General features: G+C 44.6%; 1 protein-coding gene across 3 annotated transcripts in view; it reads left to right on the forward strand.

Moving 5' to 3' along the window:
• FXYD6 (FXYD domain containing ion transport regulator 6) overlaps positions 1 to 16,523 on the forward strand; it is a 43,306-nt gene extending 26,783 nt beyond the window's left edge. For 2 of the 3 annotated variants that reach the window (XM_017883082.1, XM_017883083.1), the window contains exons 2-8: positions 10,697 to 10,759; positions 11,447 to 11,485; positions 11,608 to 11,682; positions 12,289 to 12,325; positions 13,121 to 13,170; positions 13,670 to 13,719; positions 15,223 to 16,523. In XM_017883082.1, coding sequence (XP_017738571.1) covers positions 10,702 to 10,759; positions 11,447 to 11,485; positions 11,608 to 11,682; positions 12,289 to 12,325; positions 13,121 to 13,170; positions 13,670 to 13,698 — 288 coding nt within the window. In that variant the 5' untranslated portion in view covers positions 10,697 to 10,701 and the 3' untranslated portion in view covers positions 13,699 to 13,719; positions 15,223 to 16,523. The remainder of the gene's footprint in view (positions 1 to 10,696; positions 10,760 to 11,446; positions 11,486 to 11,607; positions 11,683 to 12,288; positions 12,326 to 13,120; positions 13,171 to 13,669; positions 13,720 to 15,222) is intronic. The other variant, XM_017883084.1, reaches the window with a different exon arrangement.
• Positions 16,524 to 17,012: the final 489 nt, after the last annotated feature.

Below are 17,012 nucleotides of genomic sequence, written 5' to 3' on the forward strand. Positions count from 1 at the left end.
ANAATAATAATAATAATAATAATAATAATAATAATTAATCCCAGGTTTATTATTACACAGCTTGGTTTAAAGAAGGAATGAAAATCATCCAATCATAAGTCACTATTACTCTCCCTACACCAAATACTACCAAAGAGACAAAACAAAACAAAAATCCCGTGAGATAACTGGGCCAGGCATGGTGGCTCATGCCTGAAATCCCAACACTTCAGGAGGCTGAGCCAGAAAGATCACATGAGGTCAGAAGTTTGAGACCCAGCCTGGCCAACGTGGTGAAACCCTATCTCTACTAAAAATACAAAAATTAGCTCGGCATGGTGGTGCATGCTTGTAGTTCCAGCTACTAGGGAGGCCAAGGCAGGAGGATCACTTGAACTCGGGAGGCGGAGGTTGCAATGAGCCGAGATTGTGCCACTGTACTCCAGCCTGAGCGACACAGTGAGACTCTATCTCAAACAAAACAAAACAAAAACTAGCACTGGAGTATGTGAAGCATAGCCAGAACTTAAGCCATAGTTGCACTTAGAGTGAACACTCGTTGACATTACTGCATTCTGTAGGCTAATCAGCATTGAGCCCATCTAGGTTGGGAAGCCTGAGACTACCTGCATGAAGCCGAGAACCCTTGAGAGGGACTAAAGTGATCTCAGGTTGGTATCTGCTGCTCCCAGCCTGCCCCCAGCCATGAAAAAGCAAAACAAATGCTTTCTGAAAGAAAGTGCCCCATTTTAGGACTGTCAGTTTCCCACAGATTAAAATGTAGCAAACATGAGCTCACAATCAAATATATTACCAAACACAAGACTAAACAAGTCACTGTGATTGAGAGGCACAGAAACAAAATGTAAATTTTGACCCCCAAGGATTTAAGAGTTTGGAATTATCAGATACAGAATATAAAATAACTCTAAGAAATGTTAAAATAATAAATGATGAGAACACAAAATGAGTGAACAACAAAGACTAACACAAATGACCAGGCAATTTCAAAAAGAACCAGATAGAACCTTTAGAAATTAATAATATGACCATTGAAACACAAAAGTAAACGAATGGGTTAAGCAGCAAATAAATACTGTTAAAAAGGAAGTCAGAAAATGGAAAACAAATATGAAATAATTACCTGGAATGTAGCACAGAGAAACAAGGAAGTGGAAAATATGAAGGAGCAGTTAAGTGATATGGAGAATAGAATGAGGATGTCTAACCTGCTTCTAGTCACAGTCTCAGAAAGAGAAAATGGGAAGAATGGAGGAGAGGCCATATTTGAAGAGATAATGGCTTAGAGTTTTTCATAACAATGAAAAGGATGAACCTATAGGTAAAGGACTTTCAAGTCTGATGAAATCCACAACAATCAGTTCTATGTTGTGTTTCAGACTTGCGATGAAACTCACAACAGCAAACACACACACACACACAATAAATAAATAAAAGGAGGTAGAGAAGAAAGATAGGACATCTATAAAGGAATGATGATATAAGCAGCAGACTTCTCAACAGCAATCATGGAAGCCAGATGGCAGTGGAATAACATCTTAAAAGTGCAGAGCAAAAATAATTATCAGCCTAGAATTGTGTACATAGCCAAATTACCTTTCAAGGATAGGATTGTATTAGTTTTCTACTGCTGCATAACAAATGATCACAGACTCAGCAGCTTAAAGCAACACATATTTATTATGTCATGGCTTCTTTAGGTCAGAGGTCTGGCACAGCTTAGCTGAATTTTCTGCTTCAGCATCACATCGAGCTACAGTCTAGGTGCTGGCTAAGGTTGTGGTCTGATAAGAGAATTGACTGGGGAAAGATCTGCCTCCAGACTCCCTCAGGTTGCTGGCAGTATTCATCTCCTTGTGGCAGAAGAACTGAGGTTCCCATCTTCTTGTTGGCTTCTGGCCAGGAGCAGCTGTCAGCTGCTAGAGGCTTCCCACAATTCCTTATCCTGTGCTCCTCTCCGTAGCCTGTCTCATGACATAGCAGCTTGCTTTTTCAAGCCAGCGAAGGAGAAAATTCTCTAGCTCCAGCCTGCAAGATTGAGGCTTATATGATATAATATCATCATCTGAGAGCTGTCCTTTTGCCACTTTTGCCACATTCTGTTGGTTAGAAGTATGTTGCAGCTCCTGCCAGTATTCAAAGGAAATAGATTACTCAAAGCCTTCAACACCAGAAGGCTGGAATGACTGGGGATGGCCTTAGGGTCTCTTGCCACAAAGGTGAAATGAAAACATTTCCAAATAAACAGAAACAGAGTTTCTAACTAACAGATCTTCATTAAAGAAAATTTTGAAAGATATTCTTCAGGAATAAAGAAAATGGCTTCAAGGATGACTAACATTCAAAAACAATGGTGAGCAAATCAGTACATATGTTGTAAATTCATTATCTGTTGCTGCATAGCAAATTACTTCCAAACTCAGCAGCCTAAAATAGCAAACGTTTGATATTTCACACAGTTTCTGAGGGTACAGAATCAGGGAGAATCTTCACTGGGTTGTTCTGGCTCAAGGTCTTTCATGAAGCCAGAAGGTCTGTTTCCAAGCTCACTTACGTGGTTCATGGCAGGCTGTATTTCCTAGCAGTGCTTCGGAGGGAGGCCCCCACATGGGCCTCTCCACAGGAGTGCCTGAATATCCTTAAGACATGACAGCTAGCTTGACTTAGAACAAGCAATCTGAGAGAGAGAGAGAGAGAGAGAGAGAGAGAGAGAGAGAGAGAGAGAGGCTGTGTTGTTTTTTATAACCTCATATTGAAAGTGACATACCATAACTTCTGCATATTTTACTGGTCATACAGACCAACCCTGGTGCACCATGGGAGGGGACTGTACAAGGATCTGGATACCAGGAGATACTGGGAGCTATTCTGCAGGCTGGTTACTACACACATGGTTGAATCCAAACAAACATAGTTTTCATGAAGTACAAATATTAGTATCTATTTTATAGAATTTTAAAAAGAACTGAAATATTGTCCAATAATAGCATATGTATCAGGAATGGGGTGATTTGTATTTTTGTGTTTTCAAGGAGGGTATTCTGCCTAATAACTACTATAGGTATTAACTCTGAATTTTTTAGTCTTTTTTACATTGACTACACATGGAAAAATTACAAAGATAACCACTAAAAGGTTAAAATAGTTTCTATAATTTCTAAACCAGTAGAGGGAGAAAAGGAATAAGAAAAAAAAATAACTAGGCTAGGGGCAGTGGCTCATGCCTGTAATCCCAGCACTTTGGGAGGCCAAGGCGGGCAGATCGCCTGAGCCCAGGAGTTCAAGACCAGCCTGGGTAACATAGTGAGACCCGCCCCCCCACTGCCAAAATAAAAATAAAAATAACTAATCCAAAAAAAAAGAAAGAGCAGGGAAAGAAAAAGAAACAAGCACATTCCCGTAGGGAAAAAACAGATGGCAGAAAGCAAGCCAAATATATCAATAGTCACAATAAGTGAATTAAATGGGGTAAACTTGACAATTAATACAGAAAGCTTGACAATACAGAATTTTTCAAAAATCCAGCTCTTTGCTGTTTATGAGATGCACACACAACACATAAGGACACAGAAAGATAGAAAGTAACATAGAATTTAAGGCAGGGAGGATCACTACATAATTCTAGAAGACCCAACCCACAGGACAGTAACCGTTTTAAACTATCTGTTAGACTATTCTAAGAGACATGTTATCGGCCAGCTTCAGGTCTGTTGTGCCCACGCTCAGTAAATCTCAGTAAATCAATCACTGTGATACAGATTTTGCAAAAGAGAAAAGATTTATTCAGAAGGCCATCAAGCAAGGAGGCAGGAGAACAGCTCTCAAATCCGCCTCCCCAAAGATAAGGCTTAGGGATATTTACTGGTAAGGGAAGTGGGGTGGTCTGAGGCATAGGGAAAGGTGACTGGCAGTGGGGAAAATGAAATGACAGATTCATTCTGAGCAAGCGTAGTCAGGGTTCGTGGCATTCCATAAGACATAAGTGCAGGAAATGGTGGTGTTAGTGTGACCTGAGGGTGGAGTTTTTAGCCCTCTGATGTCAAAAGGCTACCCTCTGGGGCACTTGCACACGTCCAGTTGAAGGGTGAGTGGTCTCATCCTGTTTGAACAGGACAGGAGCTAGCCCAAATTCCTGAAAAACAGCTGAAGTAACCATTACCATGGTGGCCTATGAATGTTATCTATAAAGTAACCAGTGAAGGTTAAGTTTCAGCATTCAGTGGCAAGGCCTTCAGCTACCACGGCCTTCAGCTTCATGGAAAAAGGAAAATAAAATAAAGTAAAATAAAATAAAATAAAATAAAATAACAAAAAGCAAGCAACCAAAAGCAAACAGTGCAGGCAGACCTGATCAGATTAACCCCTTGGTTTCAAATATGGGGATACATTTATAAATCCTTCCACTTAGCGCTAGATTTTAAAGTGCCAATCTTGATTTTTGGTAGGTGAAACAGTAAAAAAAAAAAAAAAAAAGAAAAGAAAAGAAAAAAGAAAAAAATTTAAACACAGTTGGTAATCTTAATTTATAGGCATATAGAACTTTCTTCCCAACCATGAAGGAATTCACAATTTTCCAAGCATACATGGAAAATAATTCTTTTAATAACTGACCATGTACTAGGTCATAAAGCAAGTCTCAATACGTTTCAAGGCATCTGTACATCATACAGACCATGTTTTCTGACCTTGGTGCACTTAAGCTAGAAGTCAATAACAAAAGCAAATAAAAATCACTGTGTATTTGGATACTTAAAACACATACTTCTTTTTTTTTTTTTAATTATACTTTAAGTTCTAGGGTACATGTGCGCAACGTGCAGGTTTGTTACATATGTATACACATGCCATGTTGGTGTGCTGCAGCCATTAACTCGTCTTTTACATTGAGTATATCGCCTAATGCTATCCCTCCCCCGCCCTCCACACAATAGGACCCGGTGTAAAACACATACTTCTTAATGCATAGGTAAAGTAAGAAATTGTAATGGAGGTTTAAAGTATATTGAGAACTAAACAACAATCCAACCATGATGGAGTACTTTCACCCCATTATAGAAGCTTTGAAGTGTTGTTTTTCATTACTGTTTAGTTCTTAGTATTATACTTTAAAAGCACTTAGAGGGAACATTGCAGTCTTAAATGCTTATATTGGAAAATAAGAAAAGCTAAATATTGATGAACTAGGTATCCAACGTAACAAGATGAACATAAAAAAGAACAATAGAAGAAACCCAAAGATCGTATAAGGGCAGAATTAAGAAAATTTTAAAACATACAATAAAATGAATTAATGAAACCAAGAGTTGGTTTCTCTGAAAAAACTAATAGCATCGTTAAACCTCTGGTGAAACTGACCAAGGAGAAAGGGAGTTGTCACAAGTAACATCAGGAATGAAAAAAACGGGCATAACTTTATGGCAATACATTTGAAAGCAGAAGAGGAAAATGCCTTTAAAATTATAACTCACTAAATTTATTAAAGAAGAAATAGGTATCTGGAGAGTGCCATACCATTAATTAATTGAATGGGCCATTTAAGATCATCTCACAAAGAAAATCCCAAGCCCAGATGATTTTACAGGTTAGTTCCACCAAACACTCAAAGAACAGGTTATTCGAATCTTCTGCAAACTCTTCCAGGGAACTAGCAGGAGAGTGGATACTTGTTCTGTGAGGCCAGTACTGCCATCCCCAAACCAGGCAAGGTTAATACAATAAAATAAAAACTGCAGACCAATCTCACTCATGCACATAGATGCAAAAATCCTAAACAAAATGTCATTAAGCCAAATCCATCTGTTTATTAAAAAAAAAAATTGGTTTCATCTCAGAAATACAGGGATGATTTAACACTTGATAATCCATACATATGATTTACTTCACTGGTAGATTTAAGGACAAAAACCATAGAAATAGAACACTCATTTATAATTAACATAAAACAGAAACATCTTGGAAACCAGGATTAGAGGGGAACTTTCAAAGCATTAGAAAAACTCCATTTAAAATCAGTAGTAAGACTGTGTGTAAGTATGTACGTGTTGTGTGCATATGTGTTTGCTAATGTTTCTATTCTGCATTTCACTGGAATTCCTACCCGGTACACTAAGACAAGAAATAGAAATAAATGGTGTGAGAATTAGAAAGAAGGAACAATATCATTTAAAGATGATATATCTATAGAGAAAACCTAAAGGCATCTCTAGGTAAGTTATTACAAATAATTCGAGAGTTTAACAAGATTATTGGGTTTAAGATCAATATGTAAAATCAGTTGCTTTTCTCTCTACCAGCAAAATTAGAAAACACACACAAGGTGACATTTAAGGCAGCAATAAAAATGATAAGGCACTTAGGAATGAATCCAACAGAAAGTGTGCAATACCTATGTGAAAGCATTTATGGAACTTTATTGAAAAGGACCTAAACAAATCAAAAGATTTATTTATAGACAGGAGACTCAAGATCAGAAATATGTCATTTCTCCCCAGGTTGTTCTATAGATAGATCCATTGCAGTTCCCGTGAAAATCCTAACAGTTTTGGATGAATTTGAAAAGCTAATTCTGAAATTCAAGACCAAAAAACCAAGAATAATGAAGACATTCCTGAAGAAAGAGGAGGAGAGGGAAGAGGAGAAAAAAAGATGGGAGCTTCTCTTGCAACGTGGCAAGATTACTATGAGGCTGTCATAACTGAAACACAGCAGTTTTAATGCAGTACAGACAAATTGACCAATAGACCCAAAGAGAAAGCCCAGAAACTGATGCACACCAAATAGAAATCAGATATGTGACAAAGGTGGTAGAGCACATCATGAGGAAAAGGGGAGGCAGTCCGCCACTGGAACCAGGTTACAGTACCAGTTATCAGTATGGAAAAAGTAAAACTAGACTCCTACCTCACACCATACACAAGCATCAGTTCCGGATATCAAATAGATTTAAATGTTAAAGACAAAGTTTTAGGGGTTTTAGAAAAAAACTCTGACCTCAAGGTGAGAAAGGATGTCTTAAGACATAAAATCACAGCATTCAATTATGTTAGAATTAAGAAATTCTGTTCAACAGAAGACAATTTTAAAAGTGAAAAAATAAGCCACCAACTGGAAGGAGATATTTGCCATACTTAATGACAAAGGTTTGGTATTCAGAATAACAAATTAACAACAATAATAATGTCAACTCGCTTGAAAAATGGGCAAACGACATGAAAAACATATCATTGATGAAGAAACAGGAATGACAAACATGGAGAAAAAAAGCCCAATATTACAATGTAATCACATTAAAATCATCTTTTACCTCTAGATTGGCAAAAATGAAAATATCTGACAACAGAAAATATCCACTGCATATCTACAACCAGAGCCATGGGGACACTGATATGCAGCTGGTAGGATATTATCATGCAGATGACTGCTGTGGAGGACAATTTTAAATCATTGTGTAAAGTGGACAGTTTGTATACTATACAACCCAATGAATGACTTCAATCCTAGTCTTATGTCTAGAACATAACTAGTCAAACTGCCGAATGTGACCCATTAAGGAGCCTTGAAATGTTTTTTGTAAAGAAACAGAATAGAATAGAAAATAAAGTATCTCATTCATACTAAGTATTATTTTGTGATAATTGCTTCTGGTACACATGAATATGTGTTAGTGCTGGGTTGCAATGTAAAATGTATTTCTTACAGGAGTGGTGATCAAAGAATCGAAAAACTGTTTCCTCAGAATTCTTGCATGCGTGCCCTGAGCCGTATACACAAAAATGTCCACAACTCCATTGTTTGCAATAACATAAAATTGAGGGGAAAAAAACACACATCCATTGACAGGAGACTAGAGCAATACATGATCATTTACCTGCACAATGGAATATTACACCACACTGAAAATGAATGCATTATAGCTAAATGCAACAGTGTCAGTGACCCATAGAAGCATAATGTTGAACAGAAAAAGCAAGTTTCAAAAGACTATAAACATGATATCATAATTATGAAGTTCAAAAAAGCTACACTAAACAACATAATATTTAGATATATGTACCTGTTAAATATATTTTTAAAGTGAAGAGCAAGGTGAATAACCATACAGTGGAATATTATTCAGCCATAAAGAGAAATAAAATACGAATACATGCTACAATGTAGGTGAACCCTGACAACATTATGCTAACTTGAAAGCCAGACACGGAAGTCCATGTATTTTATTATTTCATTTATGTGAAATGTCCAGAATGGGCAAACCCATTGAGACAAAAAGTAGATGAATGGTATCAGGGTCGAAGGGAAGGGGAGTCGGGGGTGACTGCCAATGGATACAAGTTTCTTCTTGGGATGATGAAATGTCTTGGAACCTGAGATTGGTAACGAATGCACAACTTTGTGAATGGTCTAAAAACCACTGAATTGTACAGTTTAAAATGGCAAACTTCCTGGTGTGTGAATTGTATATTTTAAATTGTGAAAAGAACACTTACTATGAGATCTACCCTCTTAACATATCTTGAAGTGTGCAATTCAATATTGTTAATTATGCTGTACAGTGTTATACAGCAGATCTGTAGCACTTACTCATTTTGCATAACTGAAATTTTGTATCTGTTGATTGGCAACTTTTTAAAAGAAGAGCAAGGGAATGATTAAAAATACATATTTTCAGCCAGGCATGGTGGCTCACGTCTGTAATTCCAGTGCTTTGGGAGGCCGAGGTGGGTGGATCTCCTGAGGTCAGAAGTTCGAGCCTGACCAACATGGTGAAACCCTGTCTCTACTAAAAACACAAAAAATTAGCTGGGTGTGGTGGTATGTGCCTGTAATCCCAACTCCTTGGGAGGCAGAGGCATGAGAATTGTTTGAACCCAGGAGGTGGAAGTTGCAGTGAGCCGAGATCGCACCATTGCATTCTAGCCTGGGCGACAGAGGAATACTCAGTCTCAAAATAAACAAAATAAATAAATAAATACATAAATAAAATTTAAAAAATATATTTTCGGAATACTGGCCACCTCTGGGAGAGAGGCAGGGGGATGGGGTGCAGGGAAACCAGAGGTCACTGCAGCAGTCTTTGTAAAGCTCCATTTCCTAAGCTGCTGGTTATTGGTGTTTCTATTATTACTATGCCTCATTATATGTGTGTGTTACATATATTTTTATACATATAAAATACGGTGTAACATTCAAAGGAAATGCAAATGTGAAATGAGATAGCATTAAAAGCAAATTACCACCTTTTGATAAAGGCTTTTTGAATCAAGGTTTGGGCCTTGAGGTGGCTATGGATGCAGTCGTTCTGACCCCTGGTGGCTGAGAGGTGAAGTGCAGTGGTGGCTGCTTGCTCAAGGCCAGGGGAGGTAGTGACCGTGCTGGAGGCAATCAGGGTCCTGGACTGGGTGGATGTCCAGGGGTTCCGGCCACTGCCGGTTTCACCCCACATGGAAAACAGACCCAGCCTTGGGCTTTCCTGGTTCAGGAAAAGCCTCTCTCTGCTCTCTGGCTCTTAACCATGCTCCTGGTGTGTGTCCTGCCATTGAAATCTATCCCTGGGTGCCACCTCTTGGCCCTGCCTCCTGCTTCCACCAGGATAGCCCACCTGGGGCCATCCACCCAGAGACCGGGACTGATGAGCTCCTGAGCAGACATCTCCGCATCCTCTGGGGAAGCAGAGGCTGGGGTGCTGAGGCTCATAGAACCAGCCTTCAAACTCCTTTTGTTGAATCAAACCATCTTTCTGGAGGATTCTGAACCAAAGCCTGTGGGAAGGGCTGCCTTGGGCACTTTTGAGGTGTGATGTGAGGGGTACCTGAAGGAGGGCTGTCAGTGCTTAAGGGCCCAGGAAACCGCAAGTCTCCTCCCCACCTAGCTGGCTAGATTAGAGGGACATTGGTTTACTGGCCCCATTTAATCTGATATTAAGAGACATTTCTGACAGGGTATTGGCTGTCAGAATGAACTAGAGATGGCGACAGAAGGCCTTAATGAAATAGAGATGGCCACAGAAGGGTGGCCTGTAGAGAAGGACACAGATGAGATACCAAAGTCACGTCCCACAGGCAGTGTGGTGGAGGAGTTACTATGCTGGGTTAGGATGTAGGCCCTGCTACTCACTCTGGTGCATGTCAGCCTCATTAAGCTTCAGGTTCTCAGCCTGCGTTAGTTGTAGTGGTTGCTAATTGTACTAACTCAATTGTGCCAATTGAATTAATACATGCAGAGCATTCTCTAAGAGTCCAAGAAATGTCAACTGGTGGTGGCTCACGCCTGTAATCCCAGCACTTTGGGAGGCTGAGGCAGGTGGACCACTTGAGGTCAGGAGTTCGAGACCAGTCTGACCAACATGATGAAACCCCGTTTCTACTAAAAATACCAAAAATTAGCCGGGCATGGTGGCGCGTGCCTCTAATGCCAGCCACTCAGGAGGCTGAGGCAGGAGAATCGCTTGAACCCAGGAGGCGGAGGTTGCAGTGAGTCAAGATCGTGCCACTGCACTCCAGCCTGGGCAAGAGAGTGAGACTGTCTCAAAAAAAAAAAAAAGTCAACTGCTTGTGCTTAGGTTGTTTGAACCCTCATCAAGTCATGAGTGCAGAGTAAAGCTGGGGATTTGACTTGGCCCCTGGTCAGGCTGATGCTTGAAGCTGATGAATGGAGGCTTCTTAGCCGGAGAATCATTTTTTCCTCCCTCTGTCCCCAGACGCCATGGAGTTGGTGCTGGTCTTCCTCTGCAGCCTGCTGGCCCCCACAGTCCTGGCCAGTGGTAAGTACCCCTCTGGGACCTGGCTGTGACAAGATGACAATCCTGTCCAGCCCTCTCTACTGGAAGGTTCTGGGCCCCTTGGAACATTAGAACTGGGGGACTCTCAGGTTCTTCATGTCTGGTCAAGGGCCTCTCCCTTCAGTCAGCAGAGGAAGTCATGGAGGCAGCAGCTATTTATTCACAGACCTCAACACAGCCTGCCCCCTTGCCCCCTAAGGGTCCGGCAGGGCATGGTTTTTAAGCCCCACAAGCTCACCGGGCCTCTGTGGACTTGTGGCCTGAACCCTGGGAGTCAGACCTGCATGTCAGTCTCTAGACCATGATTAGCCAGTGTTGGCCTCATGCAAGTCACATGTCCCTCCTTGGTCTCGGTTTCTCCGTATGTCACAAGAGGAAAATTGATCCTGTCTTCTGGGGATGATGTAATGAAAAGGGGCAGTGAATGTGGATGTTGCATGACTCAGAGCCTCACTGAGGCTCAATGCCTTCATTACCCTCAGCCCTCAGGGTTCCCCAACCCCCTAACTGGCAGGCCCGCCCTACTGTGCACCTCTAGGCATCTCTGCTTAATGGGCCTTGCTCCTCCGGAATTCCTTTGTGAAGACGGAGGTCTGTGAGGCAAGGTTAGATATTTGGGAGCTGGGTTGTGTAGCTTTCTTTCTTTTGACCAACTGTTTGTTTTTGCAGCAGCTGAGAAGGAGAAGGAAATGGACCCTTTTCATTACGGTGAGCAATGGTGACCCCACTGCAGGGGTCAGGGGAATGCAGTCCTGCCTGGCAGGAGGGATGGGAGGAACAGACACCCTCTCCCTGGCCCCTTCCTCTCTCACCCTTGGTTCCTTTGGCAGATTACCAGACCCTGAGGATTGGGGGACTGGTGTTCGCTGTGGTCCTCTTCTCGGTTGGGATCCTCCTTATCCTAAGTAAGTTGGTTCTTTTGCTCACTCTGTAAGAGCAATGACTGAGGCTGCTAAGCAGGTCGGACAGTGTGAGAGCCTGGTTGGTCCCTCTCCTGGAGAGGAAAGGAGGCTGCCTGTCCTCCATGTTATCTTCACCACCCAATAGAGTGTACTGGGCACATAGTAAGTGCTCAGTGAAACAGTGAAGCGGGAACAAAGAAACTGTCATATGACAATGAGCACAGATAGGAACTGGTAGGGAGGCTTCCCAGTGCTGTGTCCATAGGGCATGAGTGGGGCAGTCATGGAGGAAGGAGACAGGCACTGCCCTAGTGTGCGAGGGATGTGCCCCTGAGTTTGTTGTTCCCACATGAGCCTGATCTGCACAGATCCCTCTTGACTCACATGATCAAGAGGGCTGTGGGGATGTAGCCATTCCAGCTGTAGAATGTATTTCCTTTGCCCCAGAAGAAGCTACCCCATCTGAGGGCCACTGTGTGCAGCTGTGGAAACTGTGCACTGCTCAGGTCTAGGGGGTGCCATTTACGTAGTCCCATAACCTGCACAGGCCCCTGGCCCTGCTGTGGCCAAGCCAGGAACATAACCTTGGATGGTTTCCTTGCTTTTCAGGTCGCAGGTGCAAGTGCAGTTTCAATCAGAAGCCCCGGTAAGGATGCTGTGGCAGTGGACATTGGGGGTGATACTAGGTGGGACAGGAAGGGACCCCTGGTGTGTGACCCCTCCAAATGGGCATTCTCTTGGATTCTTGTCTCAGAGGCAGAATGTGTGCGTTGGGGCATAGGGCTGGGAGTTTGAGGACTGCCAGGTAGACTCTGGGGCAAAGGAGAGGTCAAAACATTGATGGTCAGCCCATCCTGTCTCTTCTGATATATGTGGGGGAGGGGAAGTGGACAAGAAAGTACTGGAACCTTTTCTGGAGGCCCTTGGGACAGTTGAGCTTGGGAGAAGGGAAGCAGAGGGCTTCCTGGCCTCTCTTGGTGCCCAGGTCCTCCCTACAGGACCTGCGACACAGTCCCCGCTTGTCACCTGTTCATGAGGCTCTTTGAGCTGAACAGACACGTGGACCTTCTTTCTACTCCCACACAGAGGTCATACCCTATTAATTTACTACAGTAGCCAAGGGTAGCTTGGACCCCAGAAGTCCAAAGCCTGTGACAGGACACACCCAAGGCCCCATGTGGCCTTAGGCTCCCCTTCCCATGACTTGGTAGAAGTCGAGGGCTGACATTGAAGGGTGCCTGTAAGTTGCCTCCGAGTCTGACCCTTCAGTCCAGACCTCTCCCTCTGCCCCATGCACCCCACAGCAGAGTGAGCTCCAGCCCCTCAGGGCACTGGGAGGAGCCTGACCGCAGGCGGCTGTGCCCCAGTGAGGAGCAGAGCGATGCTCTCTGGGTCTGCCCTGGAGATCTCTGACAGGGCTGTGCTTCTCCTTCTCCTGCAGGGCCCCAGGAGACGAGGAAGCCCAGGTGGAGAACCTCATCACCGCCAATGGTAACTGTCTGTGACCACCTGCCCAGATGGAAAAGCGGGAACAGAGGGACCCCTCTGTGGCTCAGGAAGGGACTGTTGCCAGGTGCATGGCCTCATTAGAGTCAGCCAGACATGCTCCCGCAGTGCCAGGAGAGGGGCCTCCAGGGCCTCTGCAGCATTGCCCCCTCACTCCACCAAACAGGCTACTACTAGTGTCACCTGCTATTTACAGAGCATCTGCTTGTGCCAGGCACAGATCCCATATCATTTAATGTGCACACAGCTCCGAGAGATAGGCATCACTATCCTCATTTTATAACTGAGGGACTCAGAGAGGTTACCAGGTTCCTGTAAGCAGCAAGTAGCAGGGCCAGGATTGAACCTAGATCGTTCTGACTCGAAATCCCATGGCTGTCACCTCTTTGCTCCCCCAGAGTCAGGCATAGACACGGCTGCTGTTGGGGGTGGCCCACTGGGTGAGGAGTCTATATACTATCATCCATTCTGATTTTCTTTCCAGCAACAGAGCCCCAGAAAGCAGAGAACTGAAGTGCAGCCGTCAGGTGGAAGGTGAGACGCTCACTGCCTGGATCGGCCCCTGTCGCCATCACCATCTGCATCAGGGCCTGGACAGGAGTTCAGGCAGGAAGGATGGGGCTAGCTTTTGCAGTGGGCACAGCTTTTACTATGGGCCCTGCCCTGAGGAGCCTTCAGGAGTCTGAAAGGGGCTGTGAGAGAGACCAGGACCAGAAACACCCAAGGTGTCCCACACATGTGCATGCAAACACCAGGAAATGGGGCTTCCACACATCCCAAAGGCCGAGTACATAGGGCATCATCCCAGCTGCCACATGGGGAGAATTAAGAGTTAGTGAAATGCTGCTAATCACAAAGTAGCATAAAGATAATGGCTTTCCGTGCTGATTCAGAAAGTACTTTAGGGCCACTTTTTTTAAAAAAAACACCTTATTATGAAACTTCCCAACCCACCCAAAAGTAGAGCAAATAGTATATGATCCTTCCCTCTCCACATTTAGGGGCACTGATTTTAGCATCTACTTCCATTGTTCATCGTAGGGGTCACAGGAGAGTAGTAACCGGCAAATGCTCTACGGTTTTCAGAGTGCAGCCACACACACAGACTCACTCAAGTCTGCCAGACAAAGAGGATGGGACAAGTGGGGTTTAGCCCATTTTATAGATGAAACCAATGTCAGAGGGAACAGCCCCATGGAGAGTGACAGACCGGACTGTGAACTCAGGCCTTCGTGGCTGTAGTTCAGCGCCACTGCTCCCCTCTGTCCTGTGTGTCTTGCTTTATGACATGCCCTGGAATATCCTAAGGGAAAAGGTTTGTCTTTTGTCAGCTCACTTCTGCCTTTTTTTCCCCCCATACAAATAAGGCATCATAGAAAGGTATATAAGTTTATCTTAGATTGTAAGTTAAAAGAGGTTTCTGGATGATGAAGTGCCCGATGCACCAGCTTCTACTGTGGTCGTAACAGTATCGCGTGCCTGTGTAGCATTTAAATTCTTTCCAAAGTGCTTTTGCATCTTCATAGCAGCCCGTGATGGGCAGAGCTCATTACTCCCGTCTTCTGGATGGGGCTCTTGAAGGCAAGTGATTACCCTAAGTGTGAATGGACGAAGATCCCGATCTAGGAGGCAGGTGCCCTTCCTGGTAACTTGGGGTTCTGTCTATTTCATCACAGACTGAGACTCTATGGGAAGGCTCAGAGGAGGCAGCCTGGAAATGAAATGTCTTTTCGTTTTTTTTTCAAACTAGTTCTTTCTCAGAAACCTTTTATCCTAAGGCTCAGGACTGTGAGCAACCACTGGGGAGGCCCTGGGTTTAACAATTTCCTTTCCGTGTCTGCCAGGCTCCAGCCCACCTGGGAGAGGCTTCCTCTGAGGTTCACCCCTCCCCTGTGTCTTCGTCTCCTTTCTCTGTGTCTCAGAAAGGCTGTCATACCGGGAAGTTCAGTGGGCAAGTGCTCAAGGAAGGGAGAGAAACAGATACGGATACCAGAGGCGAGCTAAAGTGTTTTTAATTTAAATTATCCTCCTCCTCAGCCTCCGGAACCTGAAGGTGGCTGCTTGAACCTTTGGATGCAAATGTCGATGCTTAAGAAAACCGGCCACTTCAGCAACAGCCCTTTCCCCAGGAGAAGCCAAGAACTTGTGTGTCCCCCGCCCTCCTATCCCCTCTAACACCATTCCTCCACCTGATGATGCAACTAACACTTGCCTCCCCACTGCAGCCTGCAGTCCTGCCCACTTCCTGTGATGTTTCTGTGTGTATGTGTGTGAGTGTGTGTGTTTGCTGACTGGTCTTCGTGGCTACTTGTTCGTGGACGGTATTGTGTTTGTTAGTGAACTGTGGACTTGCTTTCCGGGGCAGGGGCTGAGCCACATGGCCATCTGCTCCTCCCTGCCCCCGTAGCCCTCCATCACCTCCTGCTTCTAGGAGGCTGCTTGTTCCCTGAGACCAGCCCCCTCCCCTGATTTAGGGATGCGTAGGGTAAGAGCACGGGCAGTGGTCTTCAATTGTCTTGGGACCTGGGAAGGTTTGCAGCACTTTGTCATCATTCTTCATGGACTCCTTTCACTCATTTAACAAAAACCTTGCTTCCTTATCCCACCCGACCCCAGTCTGAAGGTCTCTCAGCAATTGGAGATACAAAGCAGTGAGCTGGTGAGCCCAGCGTTGACTTCAGGCAGGCTATGTCCTTCCATGGTCAATTTCTTCCCTAGGACTTCCACAAGGAATCCCCATCTGCCCTGCCCCTTCACAGAGCCCCCGGAGATTCCAGGCCCAGGGCTTCTACTCTGCCCCTGGGGAATGTGTCCCCTGCATATCTTCTCAGCAATAACCCCATGGGCTCTGGGACCCTACCCCTTCCAACCTTCCCTGCTTCTGAGACTTCAATCTATAGCTCAGCTCAGCTCATCCAGATGCAGACTCCAGTCCCTGCCGTTGGGTCTCTGGCAGGCAATAGCTGAAGGACTCCTGTTCCACTGAGGCCAGCACATTGGGATGGGTGGAGGGAGAGCAGAGGCCTTTGCTTCTCTGCCCACGTTCCCTTAGATGGGCAGCAGAGGCAACTCGCGCATCCTTCGCTCTGCCTGTCAGCAGTCAGAGCGGTGAGCGAGGTGAGTTGGAGACTCGGCAGGCTCTGTGCAGCCCTTGGGAACAGTGAGAGGTTGAAGATCATAACAAGAGTGGGAACTCAACCCAGATCTCGCCCCTCCTGTCCTATGTGTTCCCGTGGAAACCAAATCGTGCGCTGTGACCCATTGCTGTTCTCTGTATCGTGATCTATCCGCTCAACAACGACAGAAAAAAGGAATAAAATATCCTTTATTTCCTAGTGGCTCGGAGGTGCTTTCCTTTCTGTGAAAGAACTTGAGTGTTTGTAGGGCCTGTGGAACTTAAAGGGCCAGAGGGAGTCTGTCCATGGTCAGAGGGAGGAAGCAAGGACTGGAGAGCCGGCCAGGCAGGCACAGAGCCCTTCAGCTGCTGTCACTGTTGCCTCCTCGTCGCTTCTCTTCCCTCCCTTTCCTTTTCTTCCTTCACTTTCCTCCCCTCCTGCTCAACCCTTCCTCCCCGCACCTTCCCACCATTTCTCTTCCTCCCTCCCTCTCTCCCACCTTCCCAGGCCACTGGGCTCAAGCCACATCCCATAGCAGGACCTGTACATTGCACAGCATCTTGGAGCAAAAAAGGGCGTCACAATGGCTTCTCCAAGTACTCAGTGGCCTGGAGTAAAACATCCTAACATTTCTCTTTGGTCAGTTCTGGGGCCACTACCTAAGGACTTGAAAAGGAAGCCAGGGGTGGTGACTCATACCTGTAATTCCAG

This window comes from Rhinopithecus bieti, unplaced genomic scaffold (assembly GCF_001698545.2).
Source record: "Rhinopithecus bieti isolate Rb0 unplaced genomic scaffold, ASM169854v2 scaffold_11964, whole genome shotgun sequence".
NCBI classification, from domain to species: Eukaryota; Metazoa; Chordata; class Mammalia; order Primates; family Cercopithecidae; genus Rhinopithecus; species Rhinopithecus bieti.